The sequence below is a fragment of the Monomorium pharaonis genome, chromosome 1 (assembly GCF_013373865.1).
Source record: "Monomorium pharaonis isolate MP-MQ-018 chromosome 1, ASM1337386v2, whole genome shotgun sequence".
Taxonomy (NCBI): Eukaryota; Metazoa; Arthropoda; class Insecta; order Hymenoptera; family Formicidae; genus Monomorium; species Monomorium pharaonis.
The window spans coordinates 9,457,084-9,481,235 of NC_050467.1; the positions used below are offsets into that span (position 1 = coordinate 9,457,084).

Below are 24,152 nucleotides of genomic sequence, written 5' to 3' on the forward strand. Positions count from 1 at the left end.
GGCCCATCCCGCGGGAGCCCGCGCGGGGGCCCCGCGCCTGCGGAAAGGAGTGAGGAGCCCCGACCTCCCGGTGGCCAAGGGGAGAAGACGGAGGCAACCGCGACGAGGGAACTACCGCGCACCCCCACGGGTGAAGAGGAGCCACGTAGGGCAGCGGAGAGGGAACGCTGTTGGAACTGCGGGTCCCTCTACCACTTCACGAAACGGTGCCCCCGCCCGTGCAAGGAGGACCATTGCTATCGGTGCGGGCAGAGGGGTACCACCGTGGGTGCATGCCCGGACTGCCGGGAGGGGTACGAAGCCCAGGGGCCGTACCTCCCGGGACGAGGACGGGAAGGCCCGGAGCCCGAACGACGAAGAGGAGGACCGCCGGGGAGCCTCCGAGACACCCCCGAGAGTATCGGCAGAGGACGCGGAGGGAGCACGACGGAGGGACGGCACACAAAGACCAAAGACCCTCCGAAGAAATAGGACCCCGCCTTGGTGGGGGGCCCCGTTTTTTTGTTTTGTTTTTTTTGTGTTTTTCTTTTTCGTATCGGTTTCTCTTTTTGTTTTGTTGTCCTGTTTTTCTTTTTTTTCTTTTTTTTTGTTTTGTTTTGGTTGTGTCTAATTTTGTTCTTTTCTTTTGTTTTCTCTCTCTCTCAATTTTTTTTGGTCTGGACCAGGGGCCTGATATCGGTGTCGGACTGGTAAAGCCTTTGTAGGTCCTCGAAGGGGACACCAAATAAAGAGGAAGGGATACTACAGTGAGCCTATGATTTTTTTTGCGAGACCCTACTGATTTCCCCGCGCCCTGACCCGGGCGGTCGTAGCCTGTCGTGCGGCCGCAAGAGGGGCGGGAACGGGGTAGCGCCGCGGCGCGCCCCGGGATCAAACCGTGCGTGTGGGGAGTGTCGACGGAATCGCGAGAGTTAAATTGCGGATTGTGGTTATTTTTCTTTTGTTCTGGTTGTTTGATCGGCAACAGGATTCAAGTTGCCGCAAGGCGAACTAAAGTTTTTTTTTGTGTTTCGTCCTTGGCGTGACCTCAACTGTCGGGTGACCCGTGGAGATCTCGGAGGCGCTCTCGCTGGCCGGTGGCCGCAGGGCGGGCCGCCGAGCTGGTAGGGATCCTCTTGGCGTGGGGGAGTTGTGACGTGGTAGCTCAGCTGCCACGGGTAGCAGCGTTCCTCCCCCGTCACAGGCTGCGAATTCGCGCCGTACGGGGAAAATAGGCGAGAGGCGAGAGGGGATCTCCATGGGGAACCGCGACAGACCTAGCGAGCGTAGTATTAATTTCTTATATTTTTGATTTCTTTGCGCGGCGGCCGTCTTCCGATGAAATGCGGCGAGAGAGCGAGAGAGGAGGAGAGACAGCGAGAGAGAAGGAGAAAGAGCGACGACGATGCGGGGAAGGAGGAAGGACGCCACCGGTGCCCGGGAGAGACGAGCACGCGGCCCGCACGGGAATTCGGCGTGGCCCTGGGAGAGCCACGGCCGGAGCCTGAGGCGGCGGTGCCCGCCGACACCACGACGGAACGTCCCGGAGGGCTGTGGAGGAGGATGGGACCAAACGCGTCAAGGGAGGCGTCAAGTCCTCTCACGAGGAACGGAGGTCTCCGCGTGCGCTGCCCCGGCTCGGGAAGTGGCCCAGCGGGAGAAAGAAAATTTCGCGGGGGCCTGCGAGGCCCCCGGAAGGATTACGGCGCGCACGTCCCTGCGTACGCAGGACTGCGTGCCTTGCAGCAATTGGGTCGCGGCGCGGAAACAATGCGCATGACGGGACGGGGGGTCGCGGCGTCGATCCGGGATCGACCGCGATCCACCCCGCTTTTGCGTGCGAGCGGTTGAGAGATAAGGTTGCGTGCGGTGCCTCGAAGGGCAGGTTATCGGTGCGGCTAGAGCGAGGCCTCCGTGAGAGCCAAGAGACGAGCCCAGAGACGAGGGAGGACATCGCCTGGGACATTATCGGTGAGATGGCCTGTCAAGATAAGTTAATGTGAGCGGTTGCTGGCCGGCGAGGTGTTCCCGGGCCCGTTCTGCATCCGTTTTTGTGTTGGTGCGTGACTCGCGTGGACCGCAGGGCGGTCATACGTTCGTGTCAGTAATTGGGGATATATCGGATGCAAGCGGGCGGGACGCCGAAGCGACGAGCCACGGGGAGGGCGATTGTGAGGACGCGTGGGTTCCGTCGGAGACTCCCCTCGACCTAGCGCGCCGCAAAGCCCTCGCGCGAGCGAGTATCGCGTCGCGAGTAGCGGGTGGACGGGACTTCCGGTTTCGCGACGGTGTGTAGTGCGGTAGCGGCCGGCGATTCTTGTGTGACCCCCGCGAGACACGCGGTCGCGTTCTCTAGTTGCCGGGAGTGTCGGCACGTTCGAACGTCCGAAATTCATGTGCGCGGAAGATTCCATCGTCTGTCCTTGTCGGCCGCGTGCCTACCGCGGGAGCTTCCCGCGTATCGTTCGCGTTTCTGTTTGGTTTGCCTCGCGCCGGGGCGCCGCATTGTCGGCACGCCGCATGCCGCGTCCCGCGATATTATTGTTTCTGTCTGACTATTAATTTTAATAAAGTTCGTTACTTGTTACGTTCGGAGTCTATTTTTCTAGTGTGTCGTCCACCACTTCGTGTTACCGCATTCGCGCTTGTCGCCTGCTCCCTTACGATTCACCCCGCCCCCCTACCGTTAGGCAGAGCTGGTCGAGATTGTCGCGCGAGGATCGAGGACACCTCGGCGTATCGATTTTCGCGAATTGACGCGTCGTCGAGCGCGTCTAGCGCCCAACAATTTCTCGTGATAGCGTGGCGGAGATTCGAGCGCGACAAGCACGGCATCGGGGGTACCAGTTACCCTATCGGTTTCGCTGCTTTTTGCTCGCGGCTTTCCCGGTCAGGAAAAGTCGTGACAATATACATATATCATTGCTTCCGAATAAAAGGACATTAAAGGCCATTACACGTACATTTCTGTAATCATTACCGTAAGCAATACGATTGGTTAATTCGGTCGGTTATGGCTGATTTAAGCAATATAATTAGTCGAAATCTTACAATTACGATGACGAAAATGTACGTGGAATGGCCTTAACTCAGAAGTCGATTGAAAAGAGCGTTAACTCATAAGCTGATTGAAAAGGGTGTCAACTCGGAAGCCGGTTGGAAAAGATGTTAACTGGAAAGCCTGTTGAAAAAAGCATTAACTTGCGCGCTCAAAGGGCATAGTAAAATAAGCATGTGTATGCTGCCCCCGCACGGATATGATTGAGATTTTTACAAAAAGTTGGCATTGATGTGAAATTAAATTTCCTTAAGTATTACATTTAAAAAATAATTTTTATAAAAGTTATGGGGAAAAGAAAAATCGCAAAAATTTTTTTTCTCAAAAACTAACCGATTTTGATAAAAAAAAATATGTTACAGGTTTTAATCCCACAATATTATTAAAAAATTACGAAATTTTTTTTCAAAAAAATATGGGTAAAATTGTCAAAATTTTTTAAATTTTTTTCTAAGGGATCCAGATGGGGTACTATCACCATTTTTTGTAGAAAAAATCTATGATTTCCATAATATGACATATTTAAATTTCAAAATGATCGGAAGGGTACTACATGTATAAACTTAAATAAATATGTTTTATTATTTATATACATATATACGTAATGTATACGCATATATTATTAAGTATACGTATATAAGGTGATTGGCTGTAAACGTACAAACCTTGTTTAAAAATCAAAAGTATCGAGATAAGTACAACGAACGGAAAACAATTAGAATCGACTACATAAAGTCTTGAAAAAAATTTCTAAGATGTGCAAATAAACGTGCAGTGGACGGGTATCGTGGGCCTCAGTCGCTCTGTACATACATTATCAAAACAAAATTACCTTTTTAAATCAATTTAAAAAAGCGCCAAGTGTATAGTTTTTCTTTAAGGAAAAAAATCGCAAATCCTAGATAGTACTTTTAATCAAATTCAATTTAAGTGATATATACCTTTATGTTTGGAAAAAATCACATTTATTTATGTATCAAATAAATCAAAGATAATGCTTTTCATCAAATCCGCGCGCGCGCGCGTGTGTGTGTGTGTGTGTGTGTGTGTGTAATCTTAATCTATATATATGTATATATATGTATATATCAATATATTTATTTTATGATTAAACTGTACGTATTACAAAACTTGCAAATAAATGTTATGTACATGGTGCGTCAAACGTCGTAATTTGTTAAAATAATATTTTGCAATTTTATTTAAATATAGAAATAATTAATTTAAGTAATTATGTTTTTGTAAGAGTTTGTTCAGTCAATTTTTCAAACTCAATCAGTTTTTGTCAAATATTTTTACTAGTATAAGCATCAATAGCAACACATAATCTTTCCCATAGTTCCATAAGATTGTCTGCTGTCAAACCAATCTTGCAAAATTCTTTTAATAAAGAACGATTTTCTTCTGCAAACTCCAATCCTAAATTAATAAATTAATTTCTTTAATGTAAGAACATTTCTGCTCCAATTAAAAAATAAATAAATAAATAAATATTAAATAATATTCAAATAATGTAGGTATCAAATGCTGTAACAATAAATAAAGAAAATACACTCTATATATGTTTTCTTCAATATTTAGTGAAAAACTTTTTCTATAAATAAACTACTTTTTCTTCAAAGTAAAAAACACTGGGTGCGTTCGAAGATAGCTTTCGCTGGTGCTAGAAGAAAAAGTTAAGTTGGTAGTTTTGAGAATTTCCAACGCTGCGTTTGTTTTCTCCCAGTTGGGAGCTGGGAGTAGTTTGAGACCGATCAAATGAGTGCATTTAGTGCAAATAGCAATGAAATATTATGTCAGGCGCGATAACGTATGCATATGTTTTATATAACCAAAATTTATCAGTCAATTCAAGGTAATGTTTTTTCTTTGTTTAATAATACTTAAATATAAAATAAAATTTAACATTTATATTAATAAATAAAAAGCAAAGAATGAAAGAAACATTAAATTTTATTAATATTTTTCATTTATAATGTATAGTTGCCGTCTATGCCCAGGTAGCAAAAATAGAAAGTACAACCGTATGCGAAAAATAGTTCAATAATTAACTTAATTGCTACAATGTGTTCCAAATAATTTTTTATTTTTGGTACGTTTCTCTTTTCATCTATGTTGTTACTGAACAAGATATTTTGTAATTCTTCATCGTCATCATCACTGTTATTAGACGATAAACTATACTAGAAGAATCAAACATGTTTTCGATTAAAATATTCTTCAATAATAACTTTTCCATAATAATAATAATGTTGATTAAATTTGTATATTCTTTTTATTGACTTTCGTTTCTTGTTCAACAATACGAAAAGAAAGAGCCTGTAAATACATTATATTAAATAATTATTCATATATTCATTAATTTTTTATATTGATTAGTTAATTTACAAAAAGTAATAATTTATGAATTTGCATTAAGAAAATATTTTATTTCAAGTAATTCATTAAATTGTATTATGCATCACAACCACACATAACAATAAAAGATATTAAGAGAATTTTAATGTTCCTCTTATTTCTTGCTTTTTATTTATTAATAATGTTATTTTACATTTACTCTATTTTACATTTAAGTGTTATTAAACAAAGAAAAAGGATTACCTTGAATTTGCTAAATTCCAACAATCGTAGGTATAAGTTAATTATATAAAACACATGCGTACGTTATCGCTTGTCAAGATATTTCGTTGCCATTTGCATTAAATGCACCTATTCGATCGATCTCCAACTACTCTTCCAGCTGGGAGAAAACGAACACAGCGTTGGGAATTCTCAATATTACCAACTTAATCTTTTTTCCCAACACCAGCTAAAGCTATTTTCGAACGCAAGCACTGTTACGTTTTTTCATTTCTAATCTTTTATTATTCATAGAGTAATTTTAATCAAATGCAATTAAATATAATTAATCAACCAGAACAATTTCTTATAAAAATTTTCAATTGTATATTTTGTTTTTAATTGTATATCAATTGTATCATTTTAGCTTAAATTCTTGTGTTAAAAGAAAATATTAATAATTTTCTTCACATTTAACAAAGTGTTATAAATATTACTTAAAAATCAAGTTAACCTTCCTGCACAGAAACCCGAGTTAACTCGTCCAAACAGAACGGTTCTCATATGCAAGAGAGCGAGTTAACACATTTTTATCATAATTTTTGATCTGATTCGTTTAGACATATCTATAAAGACGGATATGCAAGCTGAAGATTTGTAGAATAATTTTGTATAGATAGAAAGTTCTATTTTTATATTATAATCATCAAAATTATAGAAAAATTATAAATTTTTTTACATTATGCAAATTTAAATTGATTCATAAATGGCCTGAAATTAATTAAAAACGATTTGAAAATTCTTACTCGGAAATTTTTAGGGTCGCTAATAATGAGTTCGTCTGAATTATAAAATTTAAAATGGCGGATCCAATATGCAATTCGTATTTTTGAACAATTTTGGAAGTTTATTTAATCATTTTGTGTGTGTGTGTGTGTAAACATACTCAAATAACAACATCACTTTAAACAACATCACGCTTTGCTTTGTACTCTTAATCGCTTGATTAGCAGAAATGCAGAAATCGATATTTTCAATCTTTGACCCTTCATAACTCAAAAACTGGCCATTTTCGGACCTAGCGTCTATGAGGACTTTTGATCAGGATGTTATGAACTACAACATACATCAGTTTCAGCCAATTTGACTGTACTCCCTTTTCTATTTGTTTTGTGCGGGGTCCTTTAATACATATGGGAGTGCTATGCAAAATGTCAATGTTTTTTTAAAAAACCAATTTTTTTCAAAAAATGAATAGCATAGTCAAATAGAAGTAGAATAGAATAGAATAGAATTTATTCCGTGTTTCTCTAGAGGGTGACGGGGTGTTTTCACGGGAACCATCAAACCCCTTACAACCTCCTCACTTCTCCGTCATCTTAATTACAACATATACATAACCCACAATACATATAACCTCTCTCAATCCCCCTTGCGCCCTGGCTATTGTACAACCTAACAGACGTTTACCTATTCTTCCCTCCATGCCCCTCTACAAACCAACTTCCTTTTACCCCCTTTTCCACTCTCGCCCCCTCTCTTCCTCCTCTTATCATCCTCTCTCCTTTTTCCCTTGCCCTTCCCTCCAGCTTATCCCTTCTACGCCCCCTCCACTTGTTTGGCTTATTTCCTCCGTGTGGCACTTTTGCCTCTCTCCTCCCCCTGGCACCTCTTCCTTCTTCTCCTGTTGCTCCATCGTTTTCTCTTCCTGTCGCTGTTCTCTGACTTCGCTTCCACTTCTGGTCTCCTTCCTCTCCTGCTCCTCCATCTCACACTTCTCCTTCTCTTCTCCTGCCTCTCTCTTCATCTTCTCCTGCACCCTCTTTATCCTCTCTTCCTTCTTCGGACTCAGCTTTAAAACCTCTATTCCCCGTCTTTCCTTCCTCTTCTTTCTTCCTCCCCATCTTTTTTTTAACGCCACCATCTCCTCCCTCATCTTCTGTCTTGTTATCCACCACTGCATCCTCGCACACCGTCTGCTGTTCCTCTCGCTCCTCTTCCCCTTCATCGTTCCTCCTCTTCCTTCTCTCCACCTTCCACGTTCCACATTTCTCTCTCCTCCCTGCCACCAGTATCCTCTTCTTTCACTGCCTCTGTCCTATTTTTCTGTCCTTCCATGCCCTCACTCCTCCTACCTCCAACCTTCTTCTCATATCTCCCCCTTCATTTCCTCTTCCTTATCACCTTATCTCCTATGTGCACTCTGGCATCGCTCTTCTTTCTCTTACTCTTCTTCTGCATACCTCCTCGCATATCCTTCCCATCATCCTTATCATCACCTCACTTCTTTCAACTCTCCCTTTATCTCCCTCAGCACACCACCGATTTTCTTGCATCTCCATCACCTCCTTACCTTCTTCTTTCCCTTTACTTTTCTCTCCGTTCACATTTCTTACGTTTGCTTTCCTCTTTGCTACCATTCTCTTGACCTGTAACTTCCAAACTATGTGCGCATTTACACTCCTCAACATCGATACCTCGACCAGACTCCGTGTTTTGCGCTCTCCACCAATCACAGCCCTCCGGCCTCTTCCGCCTGCTATCTCGACATATCGATGCCTCGATATCCCGATCTATGGCTACGTGCATGCTCGTTCTCGCACGCCGTCTTCTCCCCACTCCTCCGACTCCGTATCCCGTTGGCCAGTCTTATCACCCACACTCTCCGTTTCTGCGCAACTCCATCTCTCGCACTCGCAGTCCGTTAGCGCCCTCTACGCCGATCACTCCTCATATTCCACCATCACCATCTCTTTAGCGCCATCTCTATATACCTCTTCTTCCTCGTCTTAACCGAGCCACTCCATCTTCTCCTCCGCTTTCCATTCTGACTGCTCCAGTTCTTTCTCTCCTTAAAACAACCCTTACACTTCCTCCACCACTTTTCCTCTAATGTCCGATCCTCCTCATTCTGTCTACCTCCTCTTTATATATTTCTTACTTCACTCCGGCCATTCTAACACTTGATTCCTCCAAAAAATTTCCGGAAATACAGTCCCACCTGTTATACTCTGGCCGTTATCTTATCCCCTCTCGTCAAACAGAGGTATTTATGCTGTAAAACTTTTTTTGATATTTTTATAGTTTATTTTTTAGTTTGTTTAGTTTATAAAACATATCGAGAAAAGACAAAAATGTCTTTATCTTTAAAAAATGGTTTCACCCCTTTAAATCGTTTTTGAGTCCAAAAAAAATTTCTAAATTCATGTATTTACCCCCTCTACATTTATGCCAAGATTATTAAAATCAGAATTTAAAAGTTTGCGAGATTCCCTTCTCAATTTTATTCAGTTTTAATACATAGTATGGGAGTGCTGTGCAAAATGTCAAAGTTTTTTCAAAAAATGAATAGCATAGTCAAATAAAGCTATTTATGCTGTAAAACTTTTGTCTAAAACATTTTTTAATATTTTGCTTAGTTTACGAGAAAATTGCCCATATTGTTTAAAACGGATCATCCTGTATATTCATTTTGGATCAAAATCATCACATAACTTCTAGGATTTTTGCAAAAATACAATTAGCAGCCGTCATATTAAATTCGCCATTTTTTATTTCATAATTCTGACTGCGGATCTGTAACCGGCGACCTCAAAAACATTGAAGTTCGATAAAGTCGTGTTTTATACTAACAAAAAGATGCTAACATATGCTAACTCTACTTTTAAACAAGCCATAGTGCATTCAAAAGGGGAGGTGAACAAACAAAAATTGTGTTTTAACTTTTGGGTGAATGGGCCTTAGTTTCTGAAAAAATTGCATTTAAATATGTGCATTTTTCGTCGGTAAGATAAGTACAATAAAAAGACACTTTTTGGCATGAGCGTAGGTGCTAAGTGCGCGCCTACTGTTTTATTATCCGCGGAAGCTTGGTTCAAGACCAGTTGTAATAATTTTTTTAGTCTATATGCTAATTAAATTTATTTTCTTTATTATTTTAAATAAAATTTTATGGTTTTAATAAATATAAATTTCTATAATTTTATTATAATAAAAAATACATTTTTATTTATTATAAAATTCTGACATTCTTGTATAATATGAATAAAAATTTACATAAAAACGTTGGAAACAAATGTTTCTCTCACCCAAATATATTATAAATGCAACTCGCGTGTTGTAAATATAATTTTTGTTATGTACATTGAGTACATACATAAATCAGTTGTGTTTGAGGAAAACACAACTGATTAACATTATAAAATATTTATCACGTTTATTTACTTTGATGCGTATCAAGGAAATTTAATCATGTTTGTAAATTGTGGAGATAATAAGTATGTATAAATGGTATAATAAGTTAAGAATTGAATTCTTATGGCATCATATCATGAATTTTTTCTTTACTTCACTGTACATATTATCCAAACAGTTTTGAATTCGCTTGAAAATAATTTTTACTTGTCTGTAAAAGTTAAAAAAATAAACGCGACATTGTACAAGAATGTCAAAACTTTATAATAAATAAAAGTATTAAAATGTATTATTTTTTATTATAATAAAATTATAGAAATTTATATTTATTAAAACTGCAAAATTTTATTGTAAATAATAAAAAAAATAAAATTAGCATATAGATTTAAAAAAATTTATTAGAACTGGTCTTGAACCCAGCTCATACGGATAGCAAAACAGTAGGCGCGCACTTAGCACCCACAGCCACCGCGCTTCATGTCGAAAAATGGCTTTCCATTGTACTTACCTTACCAGTCGAAAATGCACACATTTAAAAGCAATTTTCTCAGAAACTAGAGCCCATTCACCCAAAAGCCAAAACACGGTTTTTGTTTTTTCACCTCCTCTTTCGAATGCACTATGGCTCGTTTGAAAGTAGGCGTAGCAAATGTTAGCATCGCCTTGTAAGACCCAAAAGCCAAACAATTTTTGTTTGTTTACCTACCCTTTTGAATGCACTATGGCTCATTCAAAAGTAGAGTTAGCAGATGTTAGCATCTCCTTGTAAATTTAAAAATTTATTGCATTTGAAAACTACTTTTTCCATAATAACTCCTGCGCAAAGAGATTAAGCAAGATTTGCTTCAAAAAGCAATTTTTAAATTTCCTGATTTTTTGAATAAAAACATGAATATAGAAACTGTAAGATCACATATTTATACTTACAGCACAAAACTTTAAATTAAAATAAAAATTAATTTAAAGTTTCGCATAATTAGATATTTCTGCTTAAGGGGTTACACCACTCAGACAAATGAAAAAAAAGCCTAATGATATTGATGCAGAAGGATTACTTTATGGCCTGGATATCGCAAATTAATGGTAATTTTCATTTTAAAAGCTGTTATACACCAGAGCAGAATATGGAGAACTTTAAACGCATTTTTTTCAAAACTACATTTTAAAAAATGGTAGGCATTCTAGCTTACCCATTTTTTAACCGACAACTTCGAATTTTAAGATTTTCTTGACATGATTATCTAAAAAAAGACAGGATTTTTTTACTATGTTGAAACTCACTTCACAATCGTAATTTTTCGGAGAAAATGTTTTGTCAATTTTTCGACTGTTTTCTTAACAGCTTAGCCATTTACTCAAAAATGCCTATTTTTCAAAACAGCATGTCTTCCTTTAGCTAAGAATATGGCAAAACAAAATGTTTTTGGTTCTATGTTCTAAGTGTAACCAGAGCGAAGTAATCTTACCCACTGTTTTAACTTTTTTTTCAAAACCCTGCCGTTCAGCTACTGTTAAGCCGTCATTTTATATTAAAAAACAACAAAAAATTTTTAATACTGTAATATACATACAATAAACGCCCAAAAAGAGATTTTTTAAACAATGTTTACTTTGTATTAAAAAATGTTTATTTTGTAAAAAAAATATGAAAAATGCCTTAATTTTGCGGAGTCAAAGTGGTATAACCCTTAAATAATAATCATAAAAATAAACATTTTTTTTACCTATGTCTGTAGATTTCACTGTAAAGAAATGTTCAATTCTCCACATCAGGTCCAAAAATTTCATCGTCCAATAAAATATCACGTAATTTTTCTCTGTATCTAAGGGTGAGTGCATATGCACCAATATACCTCCATCTTCATCAGTACACTGCTCAATACTCGAATATTTTTTCAATTCTAAATTACGTAGGATTTTAGATCTAAGAATATTGTTTTCGTTATAATTGGAAAATGCTGAAAGCAAATATAGAAAATATATCTTCGTCATCTATATAATTATTACGATAATCTCATTGCAACGTTTTGACGTCAATAGATAAGTAATGTTGTTTTAACCCTTTGTAACTTCTTGTGACAATACTGTTACAAATTGGCAAAGTATTCATCAAAGTCCTAAGTCGTAAATTTTTCGGTATGTAAATCAATGTAACATAGCTGTTACATATCAATATATTAATATCGCGATCAAAAATACAGATAGCTTTAATAACTGATTCTGTTCATTCGACCCGCGCATTTTGTGAAACTCGTTTTGACAAGTCGACATTTCAAATATTGAAAAATAATACTTTTTGTGAGAATATCGGCTTGTTTCTGTTACGATTCTTTAAATAAGTGAATCAAATAAATATTTATCATAAACAAGCAAAAATTTTCTACATTAAAAATGTAATTAAAAATATAAAAAATATAATTTTTTCACACAATAGTGTGAAAAGTGTTTTTTTTACTTAACTAAAACCTGCCCAAATTTCAATATTTTTTTATTTTTGATAATTTGAGTTACAAAGAATTAAACTACTAACAATATGTTATTTAAGATTATTTATTTAAGATGTACTAATGCGTTATAATACAAAAATATCTTAAGGAAGAGAGAAAGATGGCGCCGTAGAGTGCGGAGGTGAAAGTGTGTGTTCCGGAGTTTTAGATAGAATAGTGAAGAATAGAGAGTAAAAAAGAGTCGGGAGGCGGATAATTTTGGAGGTGTCAAGGAAGACAGATGGAAGTGGAGGAAAGAAGCGGAAGGAAGAAGAGCAGTAAAGTCATGAAATTTTCCGAACAAGGATGAGGAGGCAGAAATGGGAACAACGGAAGAGATCAAGGAGAAGGGATAGCGAAGAAGAGCTGGTGGAGATGGTGGAGACAATAGATGGCGGTAGGGTAGAGTAGGATTGTGGTACGAGGTATCGATGTATCGGAGCAATGGCCAATAGCGAGAGAAAGTAAGAAGGATGAGAGAGTAAGAAGAAAAGATGGAAACGATGGAAGAAATAGAAAGAGGGGACGAAGCATTGACGGGAGTTGGCAGTGGAGCTGGGGCCAATAGCGAGAGAGATGGCAAGGTGATTAGCGTGGTGATAAAAAGAAGTTGATGATACTAGAAAAGAAGAAGGCAGTAGCGTGTTTTGTGAACGCAGTGTTTACTCACACGTGGTCCGCCGGCAAAGGCAGGATTTAAGATTAGTTAAGAAGATTAAGAAAAGTGAGAAGAAAAATGGAAGATTAGAAGGAAATAAGGGAAGAATTGAAGGTGAAAAAGAAAATGAGAAGTATATAGGAGATGTCAGAGGAGCTGAAGGAGATAAGGAGAAAGATAAAAAAGCTGAGAGAGGTGACGGAAGAGACGGTAGGTTTGATGAGGGGTAGATGGATGGAGAAGATAAGAAGAGACGTAGAAGGGAGAAAAGAAAAAGCAAAGGAGGCGTTAGAGATGGAGAGAGGGATAAAGAAGACTGAACAAAACGGACGAAAGAGACGGAGGAGGAGGACAGAGACAGGTCAGAGAGTGAAAAGGAGAGTATGGACAGGAGAAGGGCAACGGCAGCAGAGAGGATCGTGGAACATAAGGAGGAAAGAAGGAGGACGTAAGAGGAGAGAGCGAAAGTAAGCGGAAGGGAGAGGGGGGAAAATCAAAGGGCGGAAGATGCTAAAGGGAGCGGAGAGTGGAGAGAGAGAGGGGAGAAAGTGGAGGAAAGACGAGACAAAGCTGAAAGGCAGAAATAACAGGGAAAGAAGAAGAAAAAGAAGAGGAGAGAAAGAGGGAAGAAAAGAAGAGAGAGTACAACAAAGCAGGAGGATGGAGAAGAAGCCTAGACAAGAAGCAGATGGAGGAAGAGAATGAGGGGAAGAGGCAGAGAAGGTACCGGAAAAAAAAAAGAAAAGGAAGAAAAAAGGAGAGGAATGGCAGAGAGGGAGGAATGTAGCCGGCAGGAGGAGAAAAGGGGGGCAACACGAGGGCAAAAGAAAATAAAGGCAAAATCTAGAAGAAAACTGGAGGAAAAAGAGAAAGAAGTGAGAACAAGAAAAAGGCGAAAGCAGAGGAGAGAGTAAAGGGACTAGAGGAGAAGAGGAAGAAAAGGAAGAGAAGACTGGTGTAAAGAGGCGTGAAAAAGGACGACATGAAAGAGAGATGCTTCCTGGAGAGTATGATCAAGAGGATTCTAGGCAGAGAGGCAAGGATAAAGGGGATTGAGGAGAGGCGGGAAGAGGCACGTGATAATTTCGGAAATGGAAGACATAACGGATACGGAAATTTTTGGGGAAGTGGGGAAAACATGAGGGGTTTGGGTGGACGAGGATTTGTGCATGGAGGAGAGAAGATTCAGATGGAAAATGGTAGAGGGCAAGAGCGGAGAGAACAAAAGGGAAAAAGGTAGTAGTGTTTAACATCGAGCTTTGAGTGAAGGGGAAAAGATGAGATGTCGGAGAGATGGGTGGAGGAGGACGACGAGTCGGAGGGAAGTGGGGAGGGAGGGAAAATCAGAAGTGCAAAAAGGAATAGAGAGGGAAGGGAAGAGAATAAGGGAAAGTGAGGAGTAGTGTATGGAAAAAAGGGAAAAGAGAATGATAGGTAGAAAGACGAGAGGATGGTGATATGAATTGTAAGGCTGCCCAATAGCCAGGTCGTGTAGGGGGAGTATTAAGGATATTGTATGATATTGTATAATATAGTGATGTATTGTATGATAACATTGTATATGGTTGTATAGATGGAGTGGAGCAATTGTAAGGGGTTGGGTGCACTCCAAAAAACACCCCGCAAACTCCGAAAGAAAGTGCGAAATAAACTATTATTATTATTACAAAAATATCGTAATTTTTAATAAAAAATAATATAAAAACTTAATTAAAACTTATTAAAATGTATTAAAAATATTAATCTCCTAATTAAGATTTCTAATTTTGTAGAAATTTAGAACTATAATTATATTATAAAACAAATCAATAAAATGAATATGTAGAATGTTTTTAAATTATAAAACAATATCAATTTAAAAAACATTGATTCTATTATTTAAAATTGTTTTTTTTTATTTCATAAAATTGTATTTTATATATCTACGTATATTTTAGAAAAATCAACTTTAACCAATTTTAAATAATAAAAATTAATATTTTTAAAAAAGATATTAAAAATTGACCATTTTTTACTTAGAAATAAAAACCTAAATTAATTACACAGACATACAAAAAAGTGGTTGGTCCGGCAGACCAGAATAGCCTATCCTTATGTATTTTGACCCGCTGAATCTAAATCCGAGGTCACAATTGAATTGACTCATTTTTTCCTAAGCTCAAAAAAACACTTTGTAAAAGCAGTTTGGGTCACAAATGTATAATCTAGAGCGTGCAGCCTTGCGTAACCATATTACTTGAGAAAAATTCAATACATATGACAAGTCTGAGCTTCTATGAATGAATAACGTAGAAAATTTACTCCCTTTTTCTACTGTATCTAACTCTTTTATTTTCAAAGGTTCCATGCAATGGCTTTCTCTTACGTTTCTTCCCTTTCACAAAGACATCTTGTTTGAGCGTCCAGCAGAAATTAGCCACCAGGTTCACATCCCACTTGCCTTGATATCAATGCTCTCCTTAATCTGTCTCCCTAATCGTAAAGTCCTGATGAAATCTTTTTCACTGTTCTTCACTATATCTCACTATAATCACCTAAATTTTCTGGGAAGTAGTCGATATGAGAATCCAAGAAATGCAACTTAAGAATCATTAAGCAACCTAGTTTTCTATAGTTCTCCATCATTTCCGCCACCATTTCTCTGTAATCTTTTATGGTTTCCTAGAAAATTTTCTGTGACACCCTTAAAATTCAGCCATGCTGCTCTTCCGTTTTCATTCATTTTGGTGACAAAATTGTCGTCTCCCAACATTTTACGTATTTAAAGTCCATCAAAAATTCCTTTCCGCAATTTTGCATCACAAATGTTGGAAAATTTTTCTTGTAAATACTGATAGAATTCACCTTTTTTACTCAGAGCTTTCACCCATTTTGAGTTCTAATTTGATATGAAGAGGTGGAAGAAAAACTTTTAAAGGCTTAACTAACAAAATAAGTTTATTTATAATGTTTTTAAACCCAGGTCGTAAAGACGTCCTTGTCAGCCATTCTTTATCCCATTCACATAGGAAGCATAGATTTTTTGTGTAATCTGATTGTTGACCCAATAATATGGTAAGAATTTTCAAATCCCCACAAATTTGCCCTCTATGTATGTTCTGTGTATTTAATTTTTTCAAAAAGTTTTCAAGTTTGTGTACTCTTCTTTTATCACTACCGAGTGCGCTACAGGAATGGAAGCATATACATTAATATTGTGCAGCAACACTGCTTTCAAGCTTCTCTTAGAAGAATCGATGAATAGTCTCCACTCATCAGACTTGTAACATCCAGGTTTCAGTTTGTTCATTAATCCAAACCTTCAAGAATAAGTTACATAATAGAAAAAAAGAGTAAATTTTCTACGCTATTTATTCACAGAAGCTCAGACTTGTTATACGTATTAAATTTTCCCCGGGTAATGTGGTTACACAAACTTGCACGCTCTGGATTATACATTTATGACCCAAACTGCTTTTACAAAGTGTTTTTTAAGGTTAGGAAAAAATAAGCCAATTCATCAATTCTGACCTTGAATTTGGATTCAGCGAGTCAAAATACATAAGAATTGACTGGTCTGGTCCGCCGGACCAACATTAAAAAAAAATTTTTTTGAGATTAGGAAATATAAGCTAACTTTGCAATTCTGACCTTGGATTCAAATTCAGTGGGTCAAAATACATAAGGATTGACTAGTCTGGTCCGTCGAACTAACCACTTTTTTTTGTGTGCCTGTGTTATTAAAAATTATTTATGGGATTCTTTAGAAGCAATTAGTTATCTATGAAATCTAGGGAAAGTTATGAAAATCGGAATTATTGATTAATCATATGTACACTTGATATATTACATGTACATATATACATATGTGTGTACGTGTATGTGGAGATGTGTGGGTATGTACATACATATTGTTGCACTCAAATATCAATAAGAAGCAAACACGTTTAAAAAAAACTTAAGCAATATTTAATTATAACTTGATTAATAGAAATAACGCATTCTGTTTGCTCTATAATCTTGCGTTCAATCATCAAATCTAAACTCATGTGCTCTCCTTTCATCAACTATTGTTTTAATTAAAATTTATTCCTACATTAATCCGTAATGATTAATCCAATTGATATTTCTCTTCAGAGGATGCTAAAATGATAGTCAAACTTAATCGGGATCGATAATGTAGAGTCATTCGTGCATATCATTAACAAAATTTCGTATGTATTTCTTTTATAGATTCGGAAATCCTTTTCCAAAATTAAAGTATACGTATCAACATCATCATATAAACTTGATTTTATACCAAGAATAAACAAAATGCTATTCTCAGATTGCTCTTTTTTAACTTATATCTGAATTTGCAGTTATAAAAAGTTTATGAAACTGATCTTTTTTTTTAACTTTTAATCTTAGTTTGAATTGCGCGATATTGTTTATATACTATGTTATCCCTAAAGGCATACAGTTTCATTTTGTACATATAATATATACATAAATTTTGTATACTAAGCAAATATTGTCATCAAGTGACAGCTCTACGTATCAAAAATAATTTTTTGTTTTAAATCTTTTTAAAATTTTTTTATATTAAATCGACTGTATTCCCCTAAATTTTGGTGTGTACTTTAATTTTGTAAAAGAGTTTTGCGATTCTATAAAGCCAATTAAAAGATTAGTTTAATGAAAAAATATCAGTAAAACAGACAAGTTTAGGATCCTCTAAAAACCTACTTTCATTTAAAACATTTTTCTCCAATTTTATAATTTTCATATATTCAAGTGTCAAAGTAGGACATTTCATGTACTATTTAAACCAAGAAAATTATATTTTCTTTCTGCATTTACTTTTTATTTTACAGCATACAAATGTACAATTGACCTTATTCTAAAGATACATGAACTATACAAAACTTAAAACATACTTCATATGACTACTGTGATAACACAGGCACACAAAAAAAAAGTAGTTGATCCGGCGCACTAGACTAGTCAATCCTTATGTATTTCGACCTGCTGAATCCGAATCCGAGGTCAGAATTGCTGAATTGGCTCATTTTTTCCTAACCACAAAAAACACCTTGTAAAAGCAGTTTGGATCACAATGTATAATCCGGAACGTGCACGCTTGCGTAACCATCTTACCCGAGGAAAATTTTCTAGGAAACCACAAAAGTCAAAATTACAGAGAAAGGGTAGCGGAAATGATGGAGAATTATAGAAAACTATATAGGTTGCCTAATAAATCTTAAGTTGCATTTCTTAGATTCTCATATCGACTACTTCCCAGAAAATCTAGGTGATTATAGTAAAGAACGGGGAGAAAGATTTCATCAGGACATCAAGGAGATAAAGTATCGATATCAAGACAAGTGGGATGTGAATGGGATGGCTGATTTCTGCTGAACGCTTAAACGTGATGTCTCTGTGAAAGGAAAGAAACGTAAGAGAAAGCCATTGCACAGAATCTTCCAGAATAAAAGAGATATAATAGGAAAAAAGAGTGAATTTTCTACGCTATTCACAGAAGCTCAAACTTGTCATACGTATTGAGTTTTTCCTGGGTAATGTGGTTACGCAAGCCTGCATATTCCGAATTATACATTTGTGATCCAAACTGCTTTTAAAAGGTTTTTGAGTTTAGGAAAAAATGAGCCAATGCAGCAATTCTGACATTGAATTTGGATTCAGCGGGTCAAAATACATAAGGATAGACTAGTCTGGTCCGCCGGACCAATATTTAAAAAAAGTTTTTTGAGGTTAGAAAATGCGAGCGAACTTTACAATTCTCACCTTGGATTCGGATTCCGCGGGTCATCATAAGGATTGACTAGTCTAGTCCGCCGAACCAACCACTTTTTTTTGTGTGCCTGTGTAATCAATAATAAACGTTTTTCCAATTTTTATAAACTTTCTCCATATCCAATGATAGATAATTGTTATTTCGTGTTTCTAAATCCCACAAATTGTTTCAAATAATTAATTTAAACTTTGCTTCTAAGTCAAAAAGCTTATTTTTAATATTCTCTTTTAGATTTTTCTCACTTTAAGGATCACTTCAACCAATTCCGATTAATTTTAATCATTGATTGACTCAATATAACAAAATAATACAGTGTGACCAACTAAATTTTTGAAAAAAAGATTAGATTAGAACTTTACTATTACACCGCCAGAAATACACATTGAAATACAATTGGACACATTGAATTTTCATCATGTAGGCAATCCTTTAATCAATAATTAAAATTAATCAGAATTGGTCAAAGTGACCCTAATATATATAAGATCTAGGATAGCTGCTGATTAAAAAGTTAAAAGTTTTATAACAAAAATTAATAATTAGACACACACATTTTACATACACACGGGAGATTGGTTTTAAATAATTATTTTGAAAACGCATAAACTTTAACTTTTTTTTCTAAATTACACATTTACCTATGTAAAAAAAATATTCCATATAAAAAAATAATGTTTCCTTGTTATACATATATAGTTATGAGTCACTCCACATCAAGCGGGACACTTATAGATGGCATGTTCTTTAAAATTGTCGTTATTATTTTTATAAATTTTATGGAACAAATAAATACATAACTTTTTTTTTAATTTTTAAATTTTAATATTTCGAAAGTTACAAAAAGTTAAAGTTCCGCAAAAACGGTCAGAAATCGGAAATACGCTCTCATTTAAACATTCATAGCCTTCGGCGTCTGTCATCCTACAGGCTGTTTTGAATATTTATTTTAAAGATCTTGAAACGCACTTTAATCCTTCATAAATCAAAATTTGTGAAAAAAATTTTATTTGTTATAAACAATTATATTATTTAAACGTCATTTTCAAGGTGAGAACACGCTTCGAAAATTTGAAAAAAAATATGAGCATATTCTTTGATCAATTCTCTAGAAAACTTGAGTTGCAAAATGAAACTCCGATGGAAACTATTTTTAAACAGCGATTGATTGATAAGTAACGGAGACGCACGTTGCCGCAACGCAATATAGTAAACGTGTAATGAATAAGTAGTAAGTATGTACATGTAAATCAGTGCTCGGAATCAGTTGCACATTTTGCCTCGATTCCTGAGGCACCGCCTGTTATACCCCCACTACCGCTTTAGGCTCGACGGCCGAGCCGCCGATCGCGCGCGTGACCTTGTGTCTCAGGAGCGTCCTACGATAGATATGCCTGGTCCATTCGCGTGATTAAAAAATTCTCGTGTGCTGTGAATAATTTTTTTATTTTTACAGACAATTAAAGGTATTAATATTATTTTTTCTCCTGGGTGATGTGAAAAGCTATTGACAAAATTGCAATTATTACATTGTGCTATATTATGGTCATTATATGTATATACAAATATGTTTATAAATGTATATATATTTATTTACTTCAGCAATTACATGCCAAGAAGAGAACTTAGTTTATATGATAAATCAACCTCATTCACTCTTTCATCCGTCCATACACTGAATCCTAACATCTAGCTTATTAAAATTTATACTCTTACCCTATCATCACGGTTTAATCACAATTGGTTACATACAGACTATTTCCTTAATTTATTTATACAAAATTCCTTATCTACTACGTTATCTATTCTTTTCTTTACACGCTTTAAACGCTTTTTTCTTCTCAAACCAAAATTTTAACAACACCTTTTTTACATCATCGAAATCATCACATAGTAGCTTATCTATTCTTTCTCTCCTATTTCTGCCTAAGGTTACAAACCATGACCTCGTAATCACACACTCTTCCACAAAGAAATTTAAATTATTATCTTTACCTCTGCAACAAAATACGCATTCTCTATCTACCTCACTTAACCAGTATTTATTATCTTCTTCCATATTGCCGCATCTAATCTAGCTAACACTCTTATTCCTATACCATTCCTACCAGTATCTACGTATTTCCTACTTAAATACTTTGGCTTCCGTATTTTCCTATCCAGAATTACCGCATACCTCTTATTATATCTCGCCTCGCTTAAATTACTTTCCAATTCCTGTACCTGTACATCTTTATCTCTAACTTCTAACTCCTTGCCAACTCTCCTAGCTGCATCTCCATCTAAACCCTCTAAAGCCTGCAAACTCCATCCATTCCTGTTATAATATCTTTTTCTTTCTTTCCCTATCTATAGATCCTTCCAACCATATTTCCTTTTCTCATTCCAACAAAGTTTAACCCATCTGTAATCCTCCATAGCATTAATTTTTTTATCAAACCTTCTAGCTCTTATACCCCCTTTAATTCTTAATTTATCTAAGCCTAGCTCTAACATCATAATATACCTTGGCGTGCAAAAATCTATGTTGAAAACCCATCTTACACAATCTAACATTACCTTTTCTAATTCATTCTTTATTTCCCAACCCCAAATTTCTATCCCGTAAGACATAACGCTTTTAGACAAGTAACAAAATAACATCCATCTCCTACTAAAATCGTTATTACAAATTCTTTCTCCTAAACTCTATACCCTATTCGCGGCCAGTCTATCCTTAATACTCAAGTCTTTTACATGATTTCTATAATCCCCCTTTCTATTAAACACGAAACCTAAGTATTTAAACAAACTAACCTCTTCTAATTTCCTACCTTCCCATAACCATTTACCAATCTTTTCCTTTCCATTTCTGTTAAATATCATGACCTTTGTTTTATCTATATTAAGTTTTAAACCTTTCTCTTTTAGAAATCTCCTAAGCGTATCCATCATCTCCATTAATCCTACTCTATTTTTCGCTAATAAAACCATGTCATCTGCATACGCTAATGACCATATCCTATCATTTCTTAGTTTAATACCACCTATTCCTCTTTTACTCATATACTTGTCAATGTCCGCGATGTATAAGTCAAAAAGTAGTGGACTCATCACACATCCCTGTCTAACTCCTTTGCACGTGTAGAATTCCTTCGTCACTCCATCTTCTGTCTTCACTACCGCCTTCGTCTCTTCATAAACCTTCTTCAGTCTTCTAGTTGTCTGCTTTTTTATACCAATTTCTTCTAGGATGTGCCATAATTTTTCCCTTTTCATATTATCGAAAGCCGCTTTCAAGTCCACAAATAAAGCGAACACCTTCTTATCCTCCTTTAGTTTCTCTCTTTGTACCACATGATTCAAAATAAATATGTTCTCCATCGTTCCTCTTCCTTCCCTAAAACCACCTTGACTCTCCGGCAGCGCCTTCAGCTCCATTGATTCCTCCTCCAGAGCGCTCTAAGAGCGTTGCGTAAATCTTATAAGCAAAACAGAGTAGGGAAATACCCCTATAATTTTCCGTTTTTTCCTGATCTCCCTTTTTATATAAAGGTAGAATCACACTTGTCTTCCAATCTTCTGGGATACTATCTCCTAGCCAGATCTTCTTTATTAATACCGTCAGCCCTTTCCTAATAGCAGCACCTCCGTATTTCCATGCCTCCCTAGGAATTCCATCTAATCCTGGTGCCTTCTTATTTTTTAGTTTGTCAATTGCTCTTCCAATTAACTCTTCGTTGATCAGCACCCCCACCTCTTTCTCATTTCCTTCCTCTATCTCATCCTCTTCAGGAGTAACTTCATTTCCTCTTCTGTCCGAGCCCTCCAACAAATTCTTGAAATGCCTTTCCCATTCTCTCTTTCCTATACTATTTTTTATCTTCTTTCTCCTTCCTTTTCTTTTGTTTATATACTTCCATACCTCAGTTGCATTCCTCAGGTTTCTCAGCTCCAGTTCTTCTTCTTTTTTCCAAATAGCATATCTATTATCCAGGAACTCTTTTAAATTTCTCTTGCACTCCAGGTAAACTTCCCTCGTAATTTTACCTTTCTTCCAGCTTTTCAGAGCTCTGTGAACTTTTCTCTTTTCCCTGGAACAGCTCTTGTTCCACCCTTCCTTATGTCCTATTTTCCTTCTCTTCCATCTTATTTTTTTTTTCACCATCGTTTCCAGAATCGTCTCCTTCAATTTTTTCCATATTTTTTCCGCTGAGTCATTTTCCAAATTTTCGGTCTATTCTGCTACTTCAGTTTTTTCCTCGTATAGGTGTCTCGATTCCAACTCCCATAAAGTTTTTGTCCTCCTTTCTCTTATATCTTGTAGATCCTTCTCCATCAGTTCCTCTTCTGAGTCCATCTTCACTGTCAGAGGCATGTGATCCGAGTCCACTCTATCCACTACTCTAAAACTCATTATCCTATCAATACAATTTTCACATGGAATTACATAATCTATAACCGTATTACCTCTAGCGCCAATGTAAGTATATTCTCCTTCCCTGTCGCCTTCAAACGCTCCGTTCAATATATAGCCACCTATGTCATTTATAAACTCTATGAGATCTCTCTCATTATTACCTATTGTCTTATCCTTTCTTTTTCTACCTAACTCTAAAGTCTCTTCTTCTATACTTAGCTCTCCGATTCTTATATTAAAATCTCCACCTATTAAAATCACATCACTCCTATTCTTTTCTATTATCTCTGCTATTATACTTTTTATATCTTCCAAGTTGCCTTGATTATATACTGTTATTATCCACATGCTTTTTTCTCCAAATACTTTCTCTATCCTAGTAGCTATCCACCCATCTCCAATCTATCGATTTCCTATCATCTCTCCCCTACTTTTTTTTTCCTATTATGAATCCTCCTTTAGCTCTACCTCTCTTTTTACTCCTCTCCGCAAAACAACATTTCCAGGTATGTGATCCAGGAAGCATATCCTTTATATTATTCCAACCCTTTTCCTCTACCCAAGTTTCAATTAAACCTATGTAATCATATTCTTTAACAAATTCCCAAAAATCCCTGTCCTGTCTGCCTAAACCCGCTACGTTCCAAAATATCATATTTCTATCCAAATGAGTTCTATGTTTTACATTATTATTATCCTTACTCTTACATTTCTTCTTACATATCCTATTATATTTACCATTACCTTTACCATTAACTATAAATTTACTTTTACTATTATTTTTCTTCGGCCGTCGAGCCTAGAGCGGTAGTGGGGGTATAGCAGGCGGTGCCTCAGGAATCGAGGCAAAATGTCTAACTAATTCCGAGCACTGATGTAAATCAATTGATTTAAACATATGTAACATAATTTATTCAATTTTATACTAAATACTAATCTAAAAAAAAAATAATTTATATAAAATGTTCTCTATTATGCAGAAAACAAAACTATGAAATATTTTGTAAAATATTTACTTTTTGATTATTTTATCTCAATATTTTTAT

The 24,152-nt window shown here is 36.5% G+C and overlaps 1 protein-coding gene across 3 annotated transcripts in view; it reads right to left on the reverse strand.

Moving 5' to 3' along the window:
• The window catches only part of LOC105831095, a 43,229-nt gene that overhangs the window by 11,570 nt on the left and 7,507 nt on the right, over positions 1 to 24,152 (reverse strand). For 2 of the 3 annotated variants that reach the window (XM_036283495.1, XM_036283483.1), the window contains 2 exons: positions 11,515 to 11,748; positions 3,986 to 4,456 (listed from right to left, as the gene is read on the reverse strand). In XM_036283495.1, coding sequence (XP_036139388.1) covers positions 4,323 to 4,456; positions 11,515 to 11,748 — 368 coding nt within the window. In that variant the 3' untranslated portion in view covers positions 3,986 to 4,322. Of the gene's footprint in view, positions 1 to 3,985; positions 4,457 to 11,514; positions 11,749 to 24,152 lie in introns of those variants that run through there. The other variant, XM_036283488.1, reaches the window with a different exon arrangement.